Genomic DNA, 26,217 nt, shown 5'->3' with positions numbered 1-26,217 from the left:
AAAATCCGCAAATCCGCGAGCAGCGGATTTTGCTCGCACTGTTCGCGTGAGTTCGCGGCTTCCCAGTACAACTTCGCGCCCCGCGAATAAGCGCTAAATTGCAGAAATACGATCTTAGCAAAACTGAAACTACTTACCAGGTTCAAAAGTTCAGGCTCATCATTAGTAGCCATTTCCTGTAGTGCTTCCTGAGGGGCCCCTCCAGAGTTCAGTTGCCTACTTGCAACTATTATGTGACCCTGCTCTGAACCTCAGAATAGTTACACATATGCCACAAAGGTCCTGAATTACAGCTAAGGGAGACAAGCAGGAGCCAGGCTGGAAGTTCAAATCCATTAATCAGCCCCTAATTCATTATTGTCAGTTGGGGCAGGGCAGGTGTTGTAACTAATTTTGCAACAATGAAAGCACTTAGCAAGTGCAAAAGATCACTAATCAGGAAGCACTAAGGAAGCAGGTGCCAGCTAAAAAAATATTCTGTGACACATTAATCAGCCCCAAATTAATTCAGGTCACTTGAGGCAGGGAAGGTGTGCTTTGCTTTGCCACAATAATGTACACTGACTGGACAACCAGAGGGTGCTGTGATGAAACAGAGGGTGGCATGGGTGGGCCAGAGGGTGGCATGAGTAGTCAGAGAGTGGCAGTGGTGACAGAGAGTGGCAGTGATGAAGAAGAGTGTCCCAAACAGGCTGGACACGTAGAAACAACAAGTTCGCAAAACTTGCGACCCGACAGGTAAGTTCGCGTTTGCGAAATTGTACAAAACCCTCGCGAACTGGCAGAAACCCGCACAAACACAAAAAAAAAAAATCCGCAAATTCGCGAGAAGTCGCGGATTTTGCGAATTGCGAGTTCGCAAATCAGCTAAATTCGCGAACGCGAGATTCGCAAAATTCGCCCATGCTTAATTTATACAAATGTCAGTAGAAAACAACGGAACCGCTGAAGCTGCAGTAAATGCGAATCAGCAGGACTCCGCTGATACAGGGTTAAATGACCGGGATGCTATCATCCTTCCGATCAACATAAGAAAATCTATAACTTTAAAACTTATAGAAAACGGACTGACCTCACGAGGTGGTACAGTCATTTTTGTGATAGAGGCACACGAGTATCGGCAGACAGAGGTATTCTATTCATGGATAAACTTTCCAGCGGCAAACGCTACAACACACAAATTCCACTATTACAAAATAGAGGAACCACCGGAAGAGTATGCTCCTTTCGAGGAGATTGAAATTCCATTAAAATACCAAGAGCACCTGCTCTGGTTTAAAGGCGCCCTAAAACACAATGATCATATTACCAGGCTCGTTCCACTAGGTAGACCAGGAGCAACGTGGCCGGTTCTAGCCAGCTACACACCACTTCCGGACATTGATAAAATGTCTCGCGAAGAACTTTTAGCACAGCTAAAATTACTAACTAAAATACATAGACAGTTAGTCCAATATGTAATGAGGACTACAACAGTCCAAACAGCTGTTAATATTCCACAGCTGACCCCTCATCAGGGGAACACTAATAAAATTACACCACAGAACATACAATCATGTCTTGGTAAAACACCCATAACACGGGAACAAATTCCCTTCTGGTTAGCACAGAAAATAACTCAAATAGAGGCAGTATTTCCGAATACTACCCCTATTGAGAAACACAGGATTCTGACCATCTGCCTTCCAATGGGGGTGGCACCACATGTGGAGGACTGTGACACTTGGGGTACAATCTTTGCTTCCATTTACACAAAAACACATGGTGTTCCGTCCATAGCGGTAATACCAGATATACTAAAACGAATTCAAAATGAATACGGTCCAGAACCTGCTTTAACTCTTGGTATGAAATTACTGAAAGACTTCAGGCAGGTCACAGCTACATTACTAGCAAACATAAAGGGAGAAGCAGCATCTGTGGCGATCCGCCAGAAATTGAAGGAAACAGATATAACAGATCAACCAATTGAGCTCGCCAGAATCATAGAAAAATTCTATGAAGAACTAGGTAGAGATAGCTTGGGTGGGAAACCAGTAAAACCCCAACTGCTCGAAAATCCTGAAAAATTATTTATTAAAAATAATCTGAACACTCCTAAAAAGAGCTGGGATGGAAATAAACAATCCACTCCCAAAGAAAAAGTTTTCCAATCCAGAGGAAGGTCTCCTCAGCGGATTGAAAGAACTCCGACTCGAGAACACCAGTCTCCCCAGAGGGAGCACTCTGAAAAAAGATACAACCTTAGAAATAGGGATAACTTGAAAAAGCCTGATAGATATCAAAGTATTGATACGCGTCCTTCTCGATTCATTTCGCAGAAATCTGAAAGAAGAGGACGGTCAGAACCAGAAGAGCACACCAAGTCCAAAGACAAGGAACCTGCTCAAAGTAAAAAATCACAATTTCCAAAAAAGAAGGTAGCCAGTATTAGAGTAATAGAACATGCCGAGAATACTGAGGGCACAGCTGAAAAACGGAGAGTGGGCACAGACAATGCTAGACAGTGCAGCAGAAATCAGCATAGCTCGCAAGATCCTGATGAATCATCTGGAGACAGTGGACACGAATGAATACATTCAAGTTGAAACTGCAGACACCAGAGTTAGCAAACCTCATAAGATATACGAAATAACACTGCGTTTAGAGGGAGATAAGACTAGGAAAATAAGGGGTCTATTTTGGGACAACCTCTCAAAAGGCTATGACATCCTGCTAGCTGAGAAAGATTGGCCCCCAGAGTTTGTCAGGGAGTGCCCTCAAGGAGAAGAAATAATTATGCCTGCCTTCTCAAATCACATTCCAATTCACAAGAAATATACATATGCAAGGAAATGGGCAGTGGCTCAAGCACCTGCATTATATAAGAATCATGTTGGATGGGATGAGGACTCTCCTCCTCACAAAATCCAGTTAAAAAATCAACCTACTGCACAGAGGCAGTACCCAATTAAGCAAGAAGCTAAAAAACAGGTCAGGGAGATCTTAGATCAACTTGAATATCAGGGGGTGATTGAAACATGCACCTCTCAAATGAACAATCCTTTGTTTCCTGTCTCCAAGCCAGACAATTCATATCGTCTAGTCTTGGACTACAGACACCTTAACTCGTGTTGCAAAACATTTGCGGTACAAAATTCACATAGTGCTGCACTAATGAATAACATAGTTAGGAAAAAATACAAAACAACATTAGACATTTCTAATGGATTCTTTTGTCAAAACATTGCACCCGAAAGCAGGTACTTGACCGCTTTCTCAATAATGAGACACTTGACAAAGTAACCGCCAGAACCTACAGGTCAATCTTCCAGCTTCCTAGTTAAGTCTCATCAGCGCAAATCCGTCTGGAGTTCGGGGTACAAAAGCAAACAGTGGAAAGAAGGGGCACCTTCATAAAATGCTGGCACAAGATCAGAAACGCAGAGCTAGGCACCCTAAATTCCCACCTCTGGACCGAACTGCAAATACGAGAACGATCACACGCTAGAGAGTATCTGACGGAATCTCTAGAAAATCTCGAGCTGACCAGCCTTTGGAACAGCCCAGTAGACCACAAAAACTTTAAAAAACTAGTAACAAAAGCAAATAAAATAACATCGCTGCTGGAAGACAAAGAAACGCTGGCAAAAAGGGCACATGGATGGATAGTCTTAAATGACTATAAAACTCTAAAGCCTCAAGTGTATTTAGATCAAGGATTTAAACAGAAGATCAAGGAAAAATTCCTAAAGCTGCGGTTAGGCATACTCCCAATTCTCCCCCATCTGGCTCCATGGAAGAGGATTCAGGACGACCAATCTTGCCGACTCTGCAACACAGGTCCTGAAGATCTAGTCCACACAATATGTATTTGTCCCAGTTTAACGGACCTAAAGAGAACACTACTACGTGAAATATGGAATCAGAAGGGGATTAGATCCTGCCGACAGGCAGTCAAACTGTGTTTCAATCCGCAAGAGACCCAACTAAACTTCAGAACTACAAAATAGCTTGACGCAGTGGCAAAAAGAATTAAGGAAGCACAAAAGACGGAAATGTGTAATAGCCAGACAGTGCCCTGAGCATTTTTGGCTTCGCGACCCAAATGAAGTACATTAACTGACTAATCAACAACACGTACTACACAAATAATTTTTAAATGTTTGACAATCAATTTTTATTTACTTAAATTGTGAGTTTTAATTAACTGTGCAATAAATTTATCTTATCTTATCTCCTCACAAAATCCAGTTAAAAAATCAGCCTACTGCACAGAGGCAGTACCCAATTAAGCAAGAAGCTAAAAAACAGGTCAGGGAGATCTTAGATCAACTTGAATATCAGGGGGTGATTGAAACATGCACCTCTCAAATGAACAATCCTTTGTTTCCTGTCTCCAAGCCAGACAATTCATATTGTCTAGTCTTGGACTACAGACACCTTAACTCGTGTTGCAAAACATTTGCGGTACAAAATTCACATAGTGCTGCACTAATGAATAACATAGTTAGGAAAAAATACAAAACAACATTAGACATTTCTAATGGATTCTTTTGTCAAAACATTGCACCCGAAAGCAGTTACTTGACCGCTTTCTCAATAATGGGGTCGCAGAAAATTTCTGTAGGCTCCCACAGGGGTTCAAGAATAGCCCAGGATTATTCTCAGCCAGGGTAACAGAGTTACTACAAATGTATGACGATGAGGCATTATCTTATGTCGATGACATCTATCTTACAGACGATGACTTGGATACTCACTTGAAAAGAGTGAACACCATAATACATGGGTTCACGGCAGAGGGTTACAAATTCAACATTAAAAAGTCTCGAATTGCCCATCTAACAGTACTATTTTTAGGTTACGAATTATCAAGCGAAGGCAAAAGCTTAGCAGACAATTTCTTAGAGAAATGCGCTGTACTCCAAGCACCAAAAACGCTGAAGAACTTACAATCGATTCTAGGCTTCCTGAACTTCGGAAGAACATATATATTAAATTACGCAAAGAGGGTTAAACCTCTCTACGAATTAATAAAACCTGATTTTAAACCAATCAACTGGACTCAAAAACATACAGAAATTTTTAGATCACTGCAAAATGACATGTTAGCAAAAACAAAATTAGAAACTCGTGACAACACACGCAACCTTGTAATCAGAGTCATCCCAGGAAGATGCGGATTCACGTACCTGACCTCTAATGAGGGAGAAACGGTACCAATAGCTTACAAATCACACTTGTACACAAATGCTGAAATAAAATTCAGTTCAACGGAAAACATTCTAACTGCGGTCCAGACTGCTGTAGCAAGAGAAAGGGCCCTAGCACAAGGTAAACGAATAATAATCGTTACACCTATACCTGCTTTAGAAGCAGTAACTAAAGCGAGCATTCAAAATGCTAAAGCTCTGCATCCAAGATGGATCAATTCCCTTGCTGCAACAGACGTAGTATATGAATTTGATCCTAATTTAAAGACACAGAAATTTTTACAATATGAATACGAATGTCCTCTGCCAATTGAAATCCTGCCTCTAGAACAATACGGATGTATCATATATAAAGACGGATCGGCACAACCCGCAGTTGGGGTAAACAAGCTTACAGTGCTGCGTGCGCAATTGTCAAAGGTCGTTGGCACAAAGGAAAATTTAGACCAATGGCCACTAAGACGCAATCTCTAGGAGATTGTACAGCTCAGCGAACAGAACTACTAGCATTTAAGATGGCGCTTGAAAATACCGATCGCGAATTCCCCACACTTATAGTGTGCGATTCATATTATTGCGTTCAATCTTATAATGAATACTTGAAGAATTGGGTTGAAAACGGTTTCAAGATGCTAAAGGTGGCACAATCAAGCATGAAATGCTTTGGGAACAAATAGTTATTTTACAGAAGGAACTACAAAAGACTCACGTGATACACACTCTGAGTCATCAACGTGATGGCGTTCACGTTGCTGGGAATTCATTGGCTGATGAAGCCGCGAAGGCAGCTGTACAAACGGCTTCCGTAGCTGCTATCACCCGGTCAAAAACAAAAATAGACAGCGATATTTTACAAGCTGTCAGTGCGTCAGTAAAAGATAATAAAGAAACACTCCCTAGAGGCTTTCCTGAAAAGTACTCATATTTAACAGATACGAATAATGTTCCTTTTGCTCGAATCCCTGGAGTGGGGGATAGGGTAATTCCAAACATGGAACACAGGTTAGTACTAATAATAGCGGCACACGAAGGGCTTGCTTCTGCACACGCTGGCGTTTCCGCAACAATATAATTACTAAAACAGAGATATTGGTGGCCTCGTATGAGAATATAAACTAAGAAATATGTACTAGAATGCGAAATATGCCAAAGAATGAAAGTATCGACAGTGAGACGACCAGCGCAGACACCTCTTCTCATTTCGGATAAACCTTTAGCATGTGTTTACCTGGACCACTGTGGTTCCCTACAAAGGGATGGCAACTATAAATATATAATGGTCGCAGTGGATTCCTGTACGAGATTCCTATGGATGTGGCCCCAGCGCTCGGCTGACGCCAAAACTGTTATAAAAGATTTGTGAGTCTTTATCGGCACATACGCAATTGCCATGCTCCATTCTGACCAGGGTCCTGCTTTTAGCTCTCGAGCTTATAGGGAGGTCATGACCAGCATGGGCATCGTATTGCGGTTCTCTTGTCCATTTCACCCGGAAGGAAAAAGTGTAGTGGAAAGAAAAAACCGAGACATAAAGCAATCTATAACAGCGAAGGTATTACGTTCGGGTGATGGGTGGGTCAAACATTTAACAAGTGTCCAACGTAGTCTTAATAACTTGCCAAGAAATTCTCTAAAAGGTTTCAGCCCGTACGAACTATTGTTCGGAACTAGAATGTATGTTCAGGACCTTGATAGTCAGACTTCAGTGGTTAAAGATGAAAATAAAGATTTTAAACTCAAAGATAGTTTGGCTGTTTTACAGGACTTAAATGAAACAAGAAAAGCCCTGAGCAACATAAAGTTAAAACAACAGCCAACAACCACTGAAGACACACCACCTGTCCCAGCAAAACCTGTCTGGATTCCAAGGATTGGGGATCTGATCAGAGAAAAAATAGCGGTGAAGAAGGAATTTGGGCCTTCTTACAGAAAAGCAGTACCTGTCTTAGCAATCAACGGAACAAGATCAGTAGTACTACCGCCCCTTGCTGGTAAAAAGGAGAACCGAGTTGTATCCATCGACCTGGTAAAACCACAAGCATGTGGCCTATAATAAATAGTAGGCCAAGTGGACTCCCAAGAAGTAACAGAATACCCAAATTTGCAACAATCCAAGAGGTTCAAACTGAAAGACTAATTACATTTGACAAACCTACAATGCACAAAGAAGGACTATGCAATAATGCCATGGAACTCGTGCCTCTTGAAACTCAAATTGAATCAGTTCATCGTGAAACACCAGCATACGAGGCTGTAGCATCAGAATGTGCTAATGAAAATCAACGGGGAAATGCTATTCCTACAATCGACAGACTGCCTCTGGCTACTTCATCAATTTCGATAACTTCTCTGAAGATCCAAGCGACTCTGAAGTAATGCCAGAAACAAAGACTTTTAAAGAAAAGGCAACAGAACTCCTTCATCAACTCAAGGAAACTTATCTTGTTTCAACATGGTTAGAGTTTTGGTTTGGGCTAGGTGTATTTTTCCTGCTGCTTTGGCTCATCATGATACTTGTTTTGGGAAAATTCATTGAGGGAAAATACAGTTCAATGGACACAGCAAGTCAGAACATCAACTTAGTTCTAAAGCCACACAAGTCGTCTCACATCGAGAATAGAGAACTATCATCAGTGAATGTCACAGCCATTCCAATACCCGGCGGGGTAGTTTGGGACAACACAGATTATGAAATATATGGCCCGGTCGAGATCCTGAAATATCCTCACCAGTTCAAGGTTTCATTAAGTGACTTTGTAAAACCAAGTACATTCTCTGATGATTGGGATTTTGAAAGTATAAATAATATGATGTCTGATTTAGTGTTGTCAGCAAAATCCTGATGACGGCATTCGTTGAAACTCCTGCGCTAGGACTAGGTGGCGGCAGTGAAGCAAGAAATAAAAGCAGCATCACCCAGGTACGACCTTCTGTGAGCATTGCTGATCCAGACATCGATGATAGCAATCATTCTCACGAATGCCATGTTACAGCACTATCAAACCTGGTCGAACTGTCACCTGAATATGTAGATCTATTCTTTGAGAGCCTGTCTGACATGATGTTCTCCCCTGAACAGAAACAATGAATTTTGGAAAACACTCCGGCGCACAGCGTTTCCATGAACTATGAATTTGGCCTTCGGCTAAACAAAAGCTACTGAAAAGCTTGGAACTATATTTCCCCGCTCTCTTTTTGAATCAGACACTTTTTCAAAATATTTACTTTTTTTCTGGCACAAGTACTTTGCTTAAAGTAGACCTATTCATAAAGAACAGAGCTTCTATTTTTAGTAGATCTAGAGACAAACATTTTACTTCAGCCTCTAGCACATTTACTGCAATTATTTTTATATGTGATGAAATAGTCTCGACCTTCTCTTCTGTATTTAGAGACATTTCATGTGTACTTTCGCAAAATCGTTCAACTGATTATATATGCAAATATTTTTTGAATGATTTATCTGCTTATAACGTACAGCACCTATATTCTCATGTATTTTATATACACCATTTCAAATACTAAGTGTATTTTGGGGTGGGTAGGAATACACGCGCATCCTATTGCTTTTAGTTTTTAGTAATTTGATGGACATGAATTCGTGGAGTGGGTGTTGTGTTTTATCTAGGACCCCGATCAATATAATGACCTTATGCCCCTATACAGCTATAATCAATACATATCCCTATAATGGCATAAATATCCAGAACCATATTTCAGCAAGTCGCCTCTGCAGTCCATGTCAGTCCATGACACAGCAAAAGTCACTTCCTTAGATTCCTAGATAACACACCGAGTTCTTTCGACACTTCAAACCTCCAGCAACCTGGGAAAGCCCCGCTTGCTCTGTTTTGATTTGTAATAGAACTCCTAATTAGCACTGTAAGAACGACCAGTTCTTAGTGACATCTTTATTGACGTCTTATGTCCAAAACTTACGTCAAACTCAGCACCTTTCAGGTATAAATATTACTAACATTGCCTTAAGCAAACACAGCGGTCAGTAGAGACCTAGAAGACCGCACTCCTACGTCTACACAGCTGTTTATGTTATTCCAATGCGCAGGGCCTATAGGGAAAATAGGAACTACACTACAATACTTGCATCCATTTCCAGTTATACAAATGTAATCTCACCCCTTGTGTCTTTTCATTTCAGTGCCAGATGTAGTGAGGAATCTAAGTGCTACCAATATCACCACACAATCTGTATTCCTGAGCTGGCTACCTCCTGAGGGAAACATGAGCTCCTATCTGATAGAAGTCATGGGCGAACCATCAAAGACTATTGAGGTGCAATCACATTCTGTGCTCATCAACGCCCTAACACCAGGAAATTTGTACAACTTTGTGGCCTCTGTCCTGGTGGCAAGCAACCCTTGGAGAGGGGAAAGTATTGTCATTGTTGAATATACAGGTGAGGAAATGGGAGTTATGCATTTTACATCTCTAATTAATGATGCTGTCGTTTCCAGTAATTTTCCCGAGTGTGTTAAGGCAAGAATGACATGACGTGCATAAAGCGATGAGTCCCTAAAGACATGGTATGGAGTTTATGCTATTGTTTTAAAAAATGTTGTCAATACCATTATTAGAAATCTAACAGTACATTTGTACCTCCCAAGTTCTATCTGAACTATAAAACAGTCCACATTGATTATACACTGGCCAATTACAAGACAGTAAGCAGCATGTTTTCTTAGAAAAATGCCGTTTCAAATGAGTAGGTTTGAAAAAATTGTCTGCAGTTCACAATTCACAATCCAAACATACAGTACTGGGGATGGTCAGCCCCAAAAATAGCAAAAGCCCAGCAATTTTTTAAAAGTCAACCTTCAATGTGTTACAAAGCAGTAAGCCTGGCCATGCTGGTCTACTATTTTTTCATTCTCAAGAGTCAAGAGGGTATGATGACAAATCACATAAGTCTCTTTACTAACCCTTTTATGATGGGAAACACCTTCCTACAAAAGCCAAGCACAACTAAATCTCATAAGAACCTGACTAAAAGAATTAGTTTCCAGAAGTTGAAAAAATAAATTATTTCAAGAAACAGCTGGAGGAAGTTCATGTAAATTTACGAAGCACAAAGAGAGACCCAAAGGTGGATCTCAACACTGGGATCATGAACTGAACCCAATTAAGCAAATATTGGATAGAAAATGGAGATATTTTTAGGTTTGAGTGGTTTGTGAAAAGTGAGCACTTTTAAGTGTTAATTCTGAGTAGAGGCACAGACTCATGCCTACATTTTCCTTTTGGGAAGACCTGCCCACCACTGAAAACTGACCTTGTGGCCTGGGACACTCAGATGGGGCGGCTGAGCAGGATCAGAGTGTTCATTGATTAATGTCAAGAATCAATAATTAAGAACAATAAGGATTGTAGCCTTAATTTCAGAATGGCAGACTAAAAGCCAATAAACATAAAGTGCTTGTTAACGAGAAACCAATGCAGCTGTCAAAGACTGTACATGATGGGATCTTCACATCTCAAAGCAATAATGAGATGCATTATAAAGAAATCAACTGAGTGATTGATAGGCCCAACTGAAGGCACATAACTTTGCAATGCATTTGCCATACTTGATGTGAAACTTAAAAGCTTTTAAGTGTTCAAGTCCGAACAAATTAGTACTAAATTAATGCTAGCCCCATATTTATCCTTGCATCGCTGGAGGATTGCTGGCCTTATTGTGACAGCCTGTCACTCGTAATCAGAATCCTGGGGCAAGTCTTGGGCAGGTCTACCTGTACCATTGAACACCTCTGTAATCCCCTGGCTGATTTCCCACTCAGCATATTAATATCTTGAGAATCAAGAAGTAAGAAAGACAGGGCCAAAGACCTGGACTGCATATTGGTAGATGGAAAGACATTAAAAGTACAAGTTCTTGAAGACATGTTAAAAGATACCCCTGCACTTCCATGGCAAGTGGAATGAACTTTGAACAGCACAGCACAATAATTGCTTCCATTTCCAGTTATACAAATGTACTCTCACCCCTTGTGTCTTTTCATTTCAGTGCCAGATGTAGTGAGGAATCTAAGTGCCACCAATATCACCACACATTCTGTATTCCTGAGCTGGCAAGCTCCAGAGGGAACAATGAGCTCCTATCTGATAGAATTCATGGGCGAACCATCAAAGACTATCGAGGTGCAATCACAGTCAGTGCTCATCAATGCCCTAACACCAGGAAATGTGTACAACTTTGTGGTCTCTGTCCTGGTGGCAAGCAACCCTTGGAGAGGGGAAAGTCACCTCTACGCTTTCTCCCTGATTTCCAGGAGGTACTAGCCACCCTCGCCGTTAATAATTCCTCTGTGTTACTACTGGGCGACTTTAACTTCTGGCCCTCTGACCCTGCAGAGTGTCTATCTTCCAGAGAGTTCTCAGACACACTTTTATCTCTTAATTTTGTCTCCCATGTATCCTCCCCAACTCACGTCAAGGGCCATGTCCTGGACCAGATTTGGTCCTTGAACTGCCCTGTTGACTCCCTCTCTATTTCTCCCTGCACTTGGTCCGACCACCACCTGCTTTCTTTTTCTCTTCCTCTTAGTTCTACACTTAGGGTCCCCCTTCCTAAAAATGTTTGGGTCCGCTCGTGGAGCAGAGTTGACCCGGCGAACTTGTCTGCCCTTTTAAGTGCTTCCGACCCTGCCCTTCACGGTCTGTCCACCCTGGCTCAGGCTAACACCATTGAACAGTGGCTCTCTTCCGCCAGCGAGTCTATCGCTCCCTTGAAGCGATTGACTTCCAAACGGGAGAAAGATGCCAATCGGTGGTTTACCGATGACCTGAAATCCATCAAACTTTCGGTACGCCGTGCTGAGAGGGCCTGGAGGAGAAACTATTGTCCCATCTTAAGAGCTGACTTTACCACTCTATTAGCCCAATATAAGAATGCTATTCTGGTCGCTAAAACTGCCTATTTCTCCTCCAAGATCCTCACAGCCGAGAACCAATCTAGGGAAATCTTCTCGATTGTTCAGAACCTAGCCTTTTCAGATCGCACCTCCCTTAAGCCCTCCCCCTCCCAGGCCCTTTGTCACTCTTTGAACAGTTTTTTTATTGATAAGATCGCCACCATCAAAGCCAACATCCCGCCACCTTCCCCGTCTTTTGTTGACCCTCAGTGCCCTCCCCCGCAAGGACAATTAAATACTCTTCCCCCCCTGACTAAGGAAACCTTTACATCACTAATCCCCCTTGTAAAATCTGGCTCTCCTCTTTATACTTGTCCCGCTCACATCCTTCGTCACATTTACACCACCTGCCCTGATCCCCCCTTCACTTTCTTAACAGCTCCCTTTCTCAGGGAGTTGTTCCCAACCCTTTGAAATATGCTATTATTTTACCTATCTTAAAGAAGCCTGGCGCGGACCCCTCGATCCCTGCCAATTATCGCCCCATCTCTCTCCTACCATTCTTGGCTAAGGTGCTCGAGCGCCATGTCACCAGGTCTCTGAGCACCTTCGTGGAAGAGAATGGGGTATTGGCGTCCCGTCAGGCTGGCTTTCGCCCCGCACACTCTACGGAGTCCGTTGTCCTTTCGGTCCTCGACAACCTCAGGGAGGGCAGGGACACCAATCAATTCCAGGCATTAGTCCTCCTCGATCTCTCTGCCGCCTTTGACACGGTGGATCACACCATCTTACTCTCTCGTGTCGGGCGGCGGGGATCGGGGGAACGGCCCTGGTATGGTTGTCCTCCTTCCTGAGGGACCGAACCCAGGCGGTTCGCCTGGGTGACTTCTCTGCGGACTTCCGGAAGGTTCAGTGCGGGGTCCCCCAAGGTTCCTCCCTCTCACCTCTTTTGTTCAACCTTTACATATCTCCCCTTATCTTTTCTTTAGAACAAATGGAGGTCACCGTATATAACTATGCGGATGATCTCCAACTTGTTTTCAACCTCTCTTCATCTTCTGCCTCTATTTCTAATTTCCAGTCTACTATGATTTTTATCCGGGACTGGATGGATTTCAACCACCTGAAACTCAACCCTGACAAGACCGAGTTGGTGTTGACGGGCGTTGCTCCAGTCCCTGGTCTTCACTTTTTTGGCCCCCTTCCCTTGGTCTCCCTCCGGTCCCCTCTACCTCGGTCAAAACTTTAGGCATCAAACTCAACTCTCACCTTACCCTTCACTCCCAGGTCAGCTCTGTGGTTTCTTCTTCTTTTCTTTCTCTCCGCACCATCCGCAAGGTCTCTCGATTTTTCACCTTCGAGGCCTTGAAGCTGATCGTCCTTGCGATGGTCATCTCCCGCCTGGATTATGGCAACGCCCTATATGCAGGCATACCTGCATATAGTCTCAGGCGGTTGCAGATGATTCAAAACCAGGAGGCTCGGTTGGTCTTTAACCTTCCCAAATCCTCACATGTCACTCCCCTCCTGAAAACCCTACACTGGCTCCCGGTTCGGGAACGTGTCCAGTTCAAGCTTGCGACCATCACCTACCAGGCTCGACTGAGCACGGCCCCTGCCTTCATTTCCTCGGAGATTGTCCCCTACCTTCCAGCCAGGGAGCTCCGATCCTCTTCCAAATTCCTGCTGACAGTTCCCCGGTTTCGTCGGAAAAAGTGGGGGGGGGTCAAAATTTGCGACCCTTGCCCCAGCTCTCTGGAATTCATTACCCTTGGAGCTCAGATCCCTTACCTCATATTCCCAGTTTCGCAAGAAACTTAAAGCTTATTTTTTCAGTAAAATTTTTATGTAGTTCCTTTTTTTCCCTGTCCTCCACCCCTTGTCCCTTGTGGAGATCTGCCAGTTACAGCGCCATGAAACCGCTGGTGAAAGAGCGCTATATAAAACTTTTAAAACTCAAACTCAAACTCAAAGTGTGGTCATTGTTGAATACACGGGTGAGGAAATCGGAGTTATTCATTTTACATCTCTGATTAATGATGCTGTTGTTGTCAGTAATTTTCCTGAGTGTGTTAAGGCAAGAATTACATGACATGCATAAAGCGATGAGTCCCTAAAACATGGTATGGAGTTTATGCTAATGTTGTCAATACCATTTTTAAAAATCTAACAGTACATGTGTACCTCCCAAGTTCTATCTGAACTATAAAACGATCCACAGTGATAGATACACTGGCCACTTACACGAAAGTAAGCAGCATGTTTTCTAAGAAAAATTAAGTTCCAAATGAGTAGGTGTGAAATAAATGACTGCAGTTCACAATTCACTATCAAAACATACAGCACTGGGGATGGTCAGCCCCAAAAAAACAAAAACCCAGCAAAGTATTAAAAGCCAGCTTTCAATGTATTACAACGCAGTAAGCATGCCATGCTGCTCTGCTATTTTTTCATTCTCATGAGTCATGAGGGTATGATGACAAATCACAAAATTTCTTTACTAACCCTTTTAAGATGGGAAACACCTTCCTCCAAAAGCCAAGCTCAACTAAATCTCAAAAGAACATGATTAAAAGAGTTAGATTCCAGAAGTTGAAAAAATAAATTATTTCATGAAACAGCTGGAGGAAGTTAATGTAAATGTATAAAGCACAAAGAGAGACCCAAAGGTGGATCTCAACACTGGGATCATGAACTGAACGCAATGAAGCAAATATTGGATAGACAATTGAGTCATTTTTAGGTTTGAGTGGTTTGGGAAAAGTGAGTACTTTTAAGTGTTCATTCTGAGTAGAGGTACAGACTCATGCCTTTATTTTCTTTTTGGGAAGAGATGCCCCCCACTGAAAACTCACCTTGTGGCCTGGGACACTAAGATGGGGTGGCTGAGGAGGGTCAAACAGAGTGTTCTGTGATTAATGTAAAGATCAATAATTAAGAACAATAGGGATTGTAGCGTTAATTTCAGAATGGCAGACTAAAAGCCAATAAACATAAAGTGCTTGTTAACTAGAAACCAATGCAGCTGTCAAAGACTGTACATGATGGGATCTTCACATCTCAAAGCAATGATGAGATACATTATAAAGAAACCAACTGAGTAATTCATAAGCCAAACTGAAGGCACATTACTTTGCAACGCATATGCCATACTTGATGTGAAAAGTAAAAGCTTTTATGTGTTCAAGTCCGAGCACATTAGTAGCAAATTGGTGTTAGACCCATATTTATCCTTGCATCGCTGGGTGATTGCTGGCCTTATTGTGACAGCCTCTCACTCATAATCAGAAACTTGGGACAAATCCTGGGCAGATACATTTGGGCTGGCCTACCCGTATCATTGAACACCTCGGTAAACCCCTGGCTGATTTCTTACTCAGCAGATTAATATCTTGAGAATCAAGAAATAAGAAAGACAGGGCCGAAATCCTGGACTGCACATTGGTAGATGGAAAGACATTAAAGATACAAGTGCTTGAAGACATGTTAAAGGATACCCCTGCACTTCCATGACAAGTGCAATGAACTTTGAACAGCACAGCACAATAATTGCTTCCATTTCCAGTTATATGAATATAATCTCACCCCTTCTGTCTTTTCATTTCAGTGCCAGATGTAGTGAGAAATCTAAGTCCCACCAGTATCACCACACAATCTGTATTCCTGAGCTGGCAACCTCCAGAGGGAAACATGAGCTCCTATCTGATAGAAGTCATGGGCGAACCATCAAAGACTATTGAGGTGCAATCAGATTTTCTGCTCATCAACGCCCTAACACCAGGAAATTTGTACAACTTTGCGGTCTCTGTCCTGGTGGCAAACAACCCTTGGCGAGGGGAAAGTGTGGTCATTGTTGAATACACAGGTGAGGAAATGGGAGTTATTCATTTTACATCTCTGATTAATGATGCTGTTGTTGTCAGTAATTTTCCTGAGTGTGTTAAGGCAAGAATTACATGACGTGCATAAAGCGATGAGGCCCTAAAAACATGGTATGGAGTTTATGCTATTGATTTGAAAATTTTTGTCAATACTATTATTAGAAAGCTAACAATACATTGTACCTCCCAAGTTCTATCTGAACCATAAAACTGTCCACAGTGATAGATACACTGGCTAATTACAAGAAATTAAGCAGCATATTTTCTTAGAAAAATGCAGTTCCATATGAGTAGGTGTGAATAAATTGACTGCAGTTCAAAATTCACAATCAAAACATACAGTACTGGGAGGAGGAGCCAAGCTAGCAACCAAGATGGCCACGTAGGCTCCTGGCTCCGCTGACCTCTGACTCCCGCCGGAATATCCTGTCATTAATCCTGTTCTTGCGCCCAGCCACCGTGTGTGTGAACCTGCCGTGAGATTAAAGGTGCAATCCTGAGACTTCTACCTGTTCGGCTGACGAAGATATGTCAAGTAGAAGTTTGCGGCCTAGATCTGCCCAGAAGCTGGGGTCTCGAGTACTGGCCCATCCGGGTTTCAGTTCAACAACATCGGCTGTGGTGGTGTGATTGGGTCCGGTCTACCGGAGTGGGGAAAAAAGAATTCTTCTCGCTTTCTTGGATTGATGTGGATGACGTTTGGCTGCCTTGGTGAAAGTGGGAGGAGGGGTGACAGCCTAATGGTTGCAGCTGTGGAAGGGGGTCCTGCCCGGTGCCCCGGTAAAGGGCCTGCTGGTGTTCGCTGGGTCGGGGTCTCCACCTGCGGTGACGTACCTGGGATATCATCTGATAAGTCTCCCTCTGCAGTCGACCGTTCCCGACTCGCCCGTCCCCCCCTGAGAGATCGAACTTGATGGGGGAAGCAATCATGACTGTTACCGATCACAGAATAGTGGAACGGACCGAGAGTGACCCGTCGCTACGGACTGTGTTGGCAGCCATTGAGTCAATTCATGTGTACGTCGAAGGCCGCATTCAGGCAATGGTGGCGTGCTAGTCTGAGATGATACGAATTGGACCGGACCCTACTCCACTACAAGAAACGGTGATGACCGAGACACCCAAGATGGCCACTCTGATGGAGGAAGTAGAACCCGTACTGTGTTAGGTGGCGGAGCCCTTGACCTGTGTTTTGGAGGATGAGAACAAACTCGATGCCACCATTGGATTATTAAGCATACGATCTTTGCCGACTATGGAAGGACTAATTGATGTTCCCACTCCAGAGACTTTTGATGAGAACTGTTATCGGAATGGAACTGCGTCACTCCCCTCTACATGGGAGCCGCTAAGATGGCGGTCGAATCAACGCTGGGAGTTCATAACGGGGAATGGAGTCTCTGGACCTGACGGTGTTCACAGCACTTTCGTTCTTCTGCTTTGTCTTGCACTGCGTTTTATTACATTTTCTTCGTACTCGGGCCGTCCTGTGGAAGAGGTGGTTTGTCTGGAGGGGACTCATGCGTCTGATCGGAAGGGCAAGGATGAGTTTGAAAGACTGGGTTTGACTTAAGTATGATGGACACAAAAGCCTGTCCGAAAGAGGCTCTAGCAATCCAGAGTAGGGTCCCCCTTCTTCAGGGGCCTCTGTTTGGGAGCCGTGGAAGGACCTATTGTGCCCCCCCTCTAAATCCCCCAACCGACTGGCAGGCACTATGAGGTGCCTGCCACAATGTGCAGCGATTTACATTGACTCCCATTTCTTTATGGAGGTTTGTGCTGCTTCCGGTTTCCAACCACCTAACAGTATCCCTTAGGGCATACTTGGCTTGTGACTACACAATGAGCTGCCGCATTGTAATTGCAGTTTTAGACCGCCGACTCAAGAGCGGTCATTCACGAAACCACAGGGATGTTGGTCAAAGAAACTCCTTCCGACATCCTAATCAGCCCCGGAATCCGTGTTCAATTTGGGAAACTTTTTCTAAAAACAATGTTATTAAGTTACAATTGCTCAGAGTTGGCAGTCGAGAACACCTTTTCATAACTGAAGGGATTTTATTGGAAGCTTTTTATTGCTCCTTTGGGAAATAATATTTTTTAGTCAAAATCTCAATTTTGAATTCCAAAATCAAAGAGACAGGGTGTTAGGAAGTATCTCACTCTACTGTGAAATCTGTCATGATGCATATTGTGCAGTTGACAAGTATCTTTTTAAAAAGAGTATGTATTATAATCTGTTCTGTAAAATACTTCTGACAAATATGTAACTAATTCTATGAGTGGTACTTCACAATTCATTTTCTCATTTCAGTACCCAATGTAACCAACAATCTAAAAGTGGCAGACATCACCATTGATTCAATTTCTTTGAGCTGGCTGCCACCGACTGGCAACAAAAGCTTCTATTCAGTGCAAGTTTTAGGAAATCCAGCCTCAAATGTCACAGCGTTGTATGAAAATGTGTCCATCCCAAATTTAATACCTGGCAACCTGTACACATTCAAAGTCTCTGCTGTGGGTGGAAATGGTGCACTGGGAGAAAGCAGTTTAATCTCGGAATTCACAGGTGAGAGTTTACTATATGAATAGGTATAACTTTGATAGATGTGCTGTTATTGCATGTAATAATACTTTTCTAATGTTTGCAAAATGCAGGTGGGTGTTAGCTGTCTGCATACCTGTAGCTGCTGGGGAAATCCACCTTCAGCAAGAAGGGACACAGCCATCTCTCCATATCAAAACTGGAGAATAAAGATTTGCTATTTGTATGTTTCTTTGAGGTTTTCTAGACTTGTAGTTGATCCACTGGAACACTTCCATTTCGTATTCTATATAACGGAGGTTTTCAGGTCATGGCAAAGTTTTTTTAGCAGGATTCTGTTTAGGCTTTAAATTTAAGATATCGGAATTCACAGGTGAGAGTTTACTATCTACAATAGGTATAAGTTTGATAGATGTGCTATTATTGCATGTAATTTTACTTTTCCAATGTTTACAAATACAGGTGTTAGTTGCCAGCATATCTGTTACTGCTGGGGAAATACACCTTTAGTAAAAAGGGACAAAGCCATCTCTCCTTTTAAAAACTGGAGAATAAACATTTGCTATTTCTGTGCTTGTTTGAGGTTTTCAAGACTTGAAGTCGATCCACTGGACCACTTCCAGTTTAAATTCTATAACAGAGATTTCCAGGTCACATCAAACTGTACTTTTTTTTTAACAAGGTTCGGTATAGGCTTTGAATTTAAGATATTAGATATAATTTCATAAGGAAATATCTTCTTTTTTTTAGAAAGTTACTGATTTCTCAGGTACTCATAAATAGTCCTTGTAGTACACCAAATTATTTCATATTAGCAAATGTTTAAACATGAGCAATGTTTAATATATGGAGAGTTTCACATGAGAAAAATGAATAAATGCTAAATTAAAAAGCATCTTTTATCTTTTTGAAAGTATATGAATAATGCAATTATATGCAGAGATATATTATATATGCCTCTTTCCTGGAAACAAAACAGATCCCAATAATAAAAGGAGTGCATATTCATTACTTCCCAAGCTGTGAACCTATTAAACTAGCTACCTGAATTACCACAAATGTCTGAGAAGCAAGAATATTGTGTTGGCTTTCAAACACATGAATGCATATACACCTTCACTGCTAGCAAATGTACACACAGTCAGGTAATACACATTTGCAAGCCCCATTTAACTAAATGGGTACCTCACCTATTTTTGAGTTTTTGCTTTTAAATTAATTTTAGTTCAACTGAGTTCAGTTTTGAGGAGCATGTTTTTAGCAAGTTTGTTTCCGCAGGAGAACTGTTCAAAGATGAGTTTTTATCATTATCCTTAGAAGAATACCACTTTAGCTTTAAAAGTGTTGAACACAAAGTTGTGGATGTGTTTTGAGACTCTGTACATGCAGTTATGTGAATCAAAACACACATAGTATTAGTTTAGTGCACATTTCAAATTAAATGGGAATCAATCAATCAATCAGGAGTTTTTAGTGCACGCTACTCACCCGTGAGGGTCTGAAGGCGGTGGGGCGGGTGCAGCTCCGGATCAGGCGAAGAGCCAGGTCTTGAGGCTCTTATTGAAGGTGCGCAGATGTTGACTATAGACCAATCTCGCTGCTTCCCTGTTGCTTGAAGGTCTTGGAAACTTGGGTGAATCAACAACTCTCCCTCTTTCTGAAACAACACAACTTTTTGGATCCCGCGCAGTCCGGCTTCCGTGCATCACATAGCACGGAGACCGCACTGTTGGAGGTGACGGATACCATAAGGATGAATTTGGATAGAGGAACCCCAGTGATCCTAGTCCTCCTTGATCTGTCAGCAGCGTTTGACACCATCTCGCACGGGCAGCTGCTGGACAGGTTAAGGGGGATTGGGGTGAAGGGCAGGGCTCTTAAGTGGATACAAAGTTTCCTATCAGGCCGTACCCAGAGTATTCGGCTGGAATCATTTGTATCGCAAACCACAGGGATAGACAGGGGTGTTCCGCAGGGATCTGTCCTGAGCCCTACCTTGTTTAATGCCTACACGACTCCTTTGGCTGACATCATCAGAGGCTACGGCTTTGCGACCATTTCTTATGCTGACGACACGCAGCTAATTGTCCCCATTGAGGAGGACATTATGTCAACCCAACTAAAATTTAGAAGCTGCATGTCTAGCATTTCCAGCTGGATGAGGAGGAATTTTTTACAACTCAACTCCTCAAAAACAGAGATTCTGCTGTTTGGGAAGGCCAAAGTAATCTGGTCCCCTGAATGGTGGCCCACTGAGCTGGGCGAAGCCCCCCTCTCTAGGAGTTGGGCCAAGAACCTGGGCGTTAGGATAGACAACACTCTATGGAAGAGCAGGTTAAGACTGTGGCCGGTACCTGTTTTGGCACAATGAAGATGCTCAGGAAGGTCTTCCCATGGGTCCCTTTGTCATCAAGAAAAACCCTCACCCAGTCACTCCTGGTGAGTCGGCTGGACTATGGCAACTCGTTGCTAGTGGGGGCTAGGGAAGACCTTTTATCAAGGCTCCAGGTGGTACAGAATACTGCAGCCCGTCTAACCCTCAACAAACAGGCAGGGACTCCGTCTGCCCCCCTTCTGAACCAGTTACACTGGCTCCCGATAAAAAAACGAGCTATCTTTAAGATGCTCTGTATAGTCTTTAGATCACTACAAGGGAGTGGTCCGCCTTACTTTAGAAACAAACTCAGCTGGTATCAGCCTGCCCGACAACTTAGATCTGGTAATGCCAACTTGCTGTGTACTCAGAGAATACACAAGGTCAGGATGGGTGGTAGAGCCTTTTCCTATCTGGCATCCAGCCATTGGAACAAACTGCCACAGAACATCAGAGCTTGTAAGGAGCTACCAGTTTCAAGAAACTACTAAAGACCTGGCTGTTCTAGTTGCACACGTGCATTAATGAAATGAAATGAAAAATTCCACTTATATAGCGCATAACCACCCGGAGGCCTCGCAGCGCTTTAGACTGATTACTGTGTCGGGCTGCTGGGTGAATTAGTACGCTTTTGAGAACAGGTAGGTTTTTAGATCTCTCCTAAATGACATTTGGTTGTTATTTTGTCTGAGGGTTAGAGGCAGGGAGTTCCATAATTTCGCCGCTGTATGAGTGAAAGAGCGGCCACCCCAGCGGGCTTTCTTGATTTTTGACATAGTTGCCAAATGCAATGAAGCCGAGCAAAGGGCTCTGGATGGAGAGTAGGGTAACACTAGAGGGTACAGAACTGCCGGGCCAGTTCGATGAAAAGATTTGTGCAAAATGCACATGGCCTTAAATTGTGTTCTGGCAGCCACTGGGAGCCAATGGAGTTCTTTTAAGGCATTCCTCGCTGATTGCCAGCGGGGAATGTTAAACAATAGTCGGGCAGCACAGTTTTGGGTGACTTGAAGTCTTTTCGTCACTGCTGCCGGGGCTCCTAGATATAGAACGTTTCCATAGTCCCGGCGAGAGAGTATCAGGGCCTGTACCATGACCCTTCTCGCCTGGAATGGAAGTAGGGGGAGCACTTTACGGAGCATTTTCATTAGCCCCACACATGTGGAGGCAGTTTTGGTAGCTTGGACTGAGAAATCCAGCGCTCTATCAAGCCAGATTCCTAGGCTCTTTATCTGGTCTTTAGGAGGAGGGGGGACACCGAGACATGAAGGCCAACTAGACACCAAGGAGGATGGAGAAGGGTTACCTAGTAACATGATCTTGGTCTTCTCCCCGTTGAGTTTGAGGTGGGAGAGTTGCATCCACTTAGCAACAGCCTCTAGACAAGGGCCCAAGGTGTTAGACGAACCCTCATTGTGGTCCAGAGAGACCACAAGTTGGGTATCGTCTGCATAGGTGACAATCCGCACACCAAAGGGAAGGACTATCTTCTCTAGAGGCTGCATATAGGCATTAAAAAGTGTGGGGCTCAGGGAGGAGCCTTGCGGAACCCCATAGCTAAGTGGATGCTTTGATGATGCCACCTCGCCCTCAAACACCTGAAAAAAGCGTTCCTCTAGGAAAGAAGTCAGCCAAGTCAAGGCCGCGCCCGACACCCCCATGCCCTTCAAACGATGTAATAGTGTGGCATGGTTAACAGTGTCGAACGCGGCACTGAGATCAAGAAGTATAATGGCTGTTTTTCCTCCCTGGTCCATTGTGGCTCTAGCTGCCTCTGTAACTGCCAGAAGGGCAGTTTCGGTACCATACTGGGGACGAAACCCCGTCTGGGAGACCTGTAGAAGATTGTTGGACTCTAAATAGTCCCCTAAGATTTTATTGATGTGTCTCTCCAACAATGTACTCATCCACGGAAGCAGCGAGATAGGGCGGAAGTTGGACAGATTGTTCTGGTCCAAATTCGGCTTTTTCAGCAGGGCCCTTAACATCACGCACTTCCATGTGGATGGGACAGAGTTGGAGGTAATAGAGGTGTTAAGAGCCTCCAGAATGAACGGGCGAATAGTATCAATCACTTTCGCTAAGGTCTGTGGAGTGGCTGGATCGTTTGGGGATCCTGAGGTGACTTTATGGACCAATGTATCTAAAGTACTGGGATCCAGGGGTGGAAAAGTGACTAATGAGCAGGATACATGCAGGTCAGAGTCCAAAGTAAAGGAGGAAGACATATCATCACTACCTATCGAGAGTTGGGAATAAATGGCCTGAATCTTCTGAGAGAAGAAGATGGCCAGATTCTCACAGCGGGCCTGTGCACCCTCGGATGGCAAGATCTCAGAAGGGGGAGAAATTAAAGATTTTGCAATTTTAAAAATTTCCCTAGGGGAGTTAGCTGCCATATTAATTTTGGTTTCATAGAACTCAGCTTGAGCAAGTTTTATTTCGTTCTTGTAGTGCCTTATTGCCGCTCTGTACTCTAATTTCTTAAATTGAGATTGATCTTTTCTCCAGGCTCTCTCTACTTTACGGCAGACTTGTTTCAACGTCCTAAGGGGCGGAGAATACCATGGTGCAACTTTAGATCTTTTTATTACTTGCAAAGAGCCCTTCGGGAGAACCTGATCTATTGTACTGGAAATCCAGCGATCAAAATTAGGAGCTGCCGTGTCGGGATTCCTAGGTTTTTGGGGTGGCTGTTCAACGAGAGCCTGTTCCCACTTGAGAAGCGGAAGAGAGCTCCATTTCCTACCCCAGTGCCTGGCGTACGTTTGTGGAATAAAGGGAGTGTTAGTGGACCATATAAGAGGAATTAAAAAATGGTCGGTCCATGGCAGTGGTAACGGTACTTCCACCGATAAATTGTCTAAATTGCTAAAGAGATGATCTAAAAGATGACCCCTATTGTGTGTCGCCTGAAAACCCTTTTGGGTCAAGTCGATGACCTGAAGATTTGAACGAAGATTGTTAGCGGCAACGTCAAGGGGATCGTCTAAATGCAAATTTAAGTCACCTAGCAGAGTAAAATTAGCTGAGGTGAGCACTGAGTTGGCGGCTAAATCTGTTATATCCGCGATAAAGTCGCCGAGAGAGCCCTTTGGGGATGATTTGCTTGCGCTCTACAAATCCACAAGTAAAGTAAAGCAAAGCTTGTTCCAGGCCTTTGCTGCTTTGTAGGAGAAGGCTCTTCCACCTGTTCTGGTTCTACGGATGCATGGTGTCACTGTCAGCACGAGGTTGGTGGAGCAAAGGTTCCTTTTGGGTACGTGGAGCAAGACTCTTTCGTTGAGGTATTTGGGTCTGATGGTGTGTATGGATTTTTAGGTGTGGGTGAGTAGCTTGAAGGGTTCTCTCTCATCGATGGGGAGCATGTGGAGGTCTCATAGGAGCTGGGTCATGTGCTCATGTCGTGGAGTTCCTAGGACGAGAGTGCCTGCAGTGTTCTGGATGGTTTGGAGCTTGTGTAGCAGGGATTTGTTGACTCGGCTGTAGAGGGCGTTTCCATAGTCCAGTCTGATATTTATGAGTGCGTGGGTGACAGTATTTCTACATTCGGGGGATCCACTTGAAGGTCTTCCGGAGGATGCTGAGGGAGTTGAAGCAGGTGGAGATGACGGCGTTGATCTGGTGGTTCATGGTGAGGGAGGAGTCTAGAATGACGCCCAGGCCTCGGGCATGGTCTGCCGGACAGGGTGGGTTTCCGAGGGCCACCAGGTGTTATCCCAGGCGGTGGAGGAGGGTCTGAGGACGAGGACCTCTGTATTGTCGGATTTGCACTTTAGGCAGCTGTTGCTCATCCAGGGCGCAAAGTTTTTCATTCCTTCCTGGAAGCTGAGTCTGGTGTCTTTAATCTGGTCATTAATCTGGTGTCTGGTCTCATTAATCGCTCTTACCCTACCCCTATCCCCCTCCATCACTATGCTCAACTCTCCCAATCCCTCCTCTATTCCCCTCTCATGACCCCTTCCCTTACCTTACTCCTATTTTCATTCTTTTATCTTCCTTTTTATTTCTCTTTTAATTTGCCTGCACACTCAAAAACTGTATATTGTATTTAATATGTTCCTGTTTATATTCCTATTTTTTATTTTTCTTGTCACTATGTAAAGCGCTCTGATACTCTCGGGTCCAGCAGCGCTATATAAAACCTTTTTAAATAAAAAAAATAAAAAAAGAAGAGCTGGATGTCGTCGGCATAGGATAATATGCTGAGCCCATGCTGTCTAACGATGGCAGCGAGGGGGGGCATGTAGATGTTGAAAAGCATGGGGCTGACCAACGATCCTTGAGGTACTCCGCAGTTGACCTCTGTGGGTTTGGAGAGGAAGGGTGGGAGTCTGACCCTTTTAGTTCTGCTGGCGAGAAAGGAGTGGATCCATTCGAGGGCAGTTCCCTGTATGCCGGTGTTGTGGAGTCTGGCGCGTGAGTGAGGAGGGAGACGGTGCCAAAGGATACGGAGAGGTCTACTAGGATGAGGGCCGTGGTGTGGCCCTGGTCGAGTAGCATGCGGATGCCATCGGTGGTGGCGAGGAGGGCGGTCTCGGTGCTGTGGTTGGAAGTAGGAGCTGAGCTTGTTGCAGAGGTTCTGGGATGTTGTGACATCCGTGGCTTCACTGGGGGGGGTTGATGAAATGCTGTATAACATTGAAGAGTTCCTTTGCGTTACTGGCGTTGGTGTGGATTTTGTTCCGGATAAAGGTCCTCTTGGTGTCTCTTATGCACTGGTGGTATTCAGTCATGGCATTCCTGTTGGTGTTCTGGTCTTCAGTGGTTTTCCTGTTTCTCTGGAGTTTCTTGAGGCGTTTGCAGGAGCTTCTTGGAGGTCGGTGGTGAACCAGGCGGCCTTCAGGGGTTGTTGTCTGACGGGGTGGCGGAGGGGTGCGAGCTTGTCTGCGCAGCTGGTGATCCATCGGTGTAGTTAATTGGCTGCAGAGTTGGCATCAGTCGTGGTGGGGGGGTTCATAGAAGAGGGCAGTGTTGATGTGTTCCTCTGTGACCTGGCTCCAGTTCCTTCGTGGCGGGCATGGGGCAGGCTTGGGTACAGTGGTAGTGTTGAAGGTGAAGTGTACACAGTGGTGGTCTGTCCGGAGGGGCTGTGAGGTGTGGCTGAAGTAGATGTTTGTCCCTTTTGGGAAATTGATTTGCAATGTTTGTGTTTACATAGTTGTAGCATTTTTTTTTACTTCTTGTTGAACATGAACATTCATATAACTCCAATTTATGAAAGAATATCAGTCTCTGTTAATCTACTATAAAGTAGTTGGCGTGGCTAGGCAAGATGGCTGCCTAGACGTGTTCACCTGGTGCTCCCACTAATCAGTAAATTAATCCTGCATAATCCTTTGGCATCAAC

The 26,217-nt window shown here is 43.8% G+C and overlaps 1 protein-coding gene across 1 annotated transcript in view; it reads left to right on the top strand.

The window, feature by feature from the left end:
* LOC147684191 (tenascin-X-like) overlaps positions 1–26,217 on the top strand; it is a 192,835-nt gene that overhangs the window by 120,212 nt on the left and 46,406 nt on the right. Inside the window, exons 20-24 of the mRNA XM_086942604.1 lie at positions 9,355–9,612; positions 11,221–11,449; positions 14,036–14,064; positions 15,675–15,932; positions 18,263–18,517. Of these exons, the coding sequence (XP_086798730.1) occupies positions 9,355–9,612; positions 11,221–11,449; positions 14,036–14,064; positions 15,675–15,932; positions 18,263–18,517 (1,029 nt within the window). The remainder of the gene's footprint in view (positions 1–9,354; positions 9,613–11,220; positions 11,450–14,035; positions 14,065–15,674; positions 15,933–18,262; positions 18,518–26,217) is intronic.

The sequence above is a fragment of the Lissotriton vulgaris genome, chromosome 11, assembly GCF_964263255.1.
Source record: "Lissotriton vulgaris chromosome 11, aLisVul1.2, whole genome shotgun sequence".
Taxonomy (NCBI): Eukaryota; Metazoa; Chordata; class Amphibia; order Caudata; family Salamandridae; genus Lissotriton; species Lissotriton vulgaris.
Note: the sequence above shows the minus strand (reverse complement) of the source record. Positions and strands in the feature narration are given on the sequence as shown.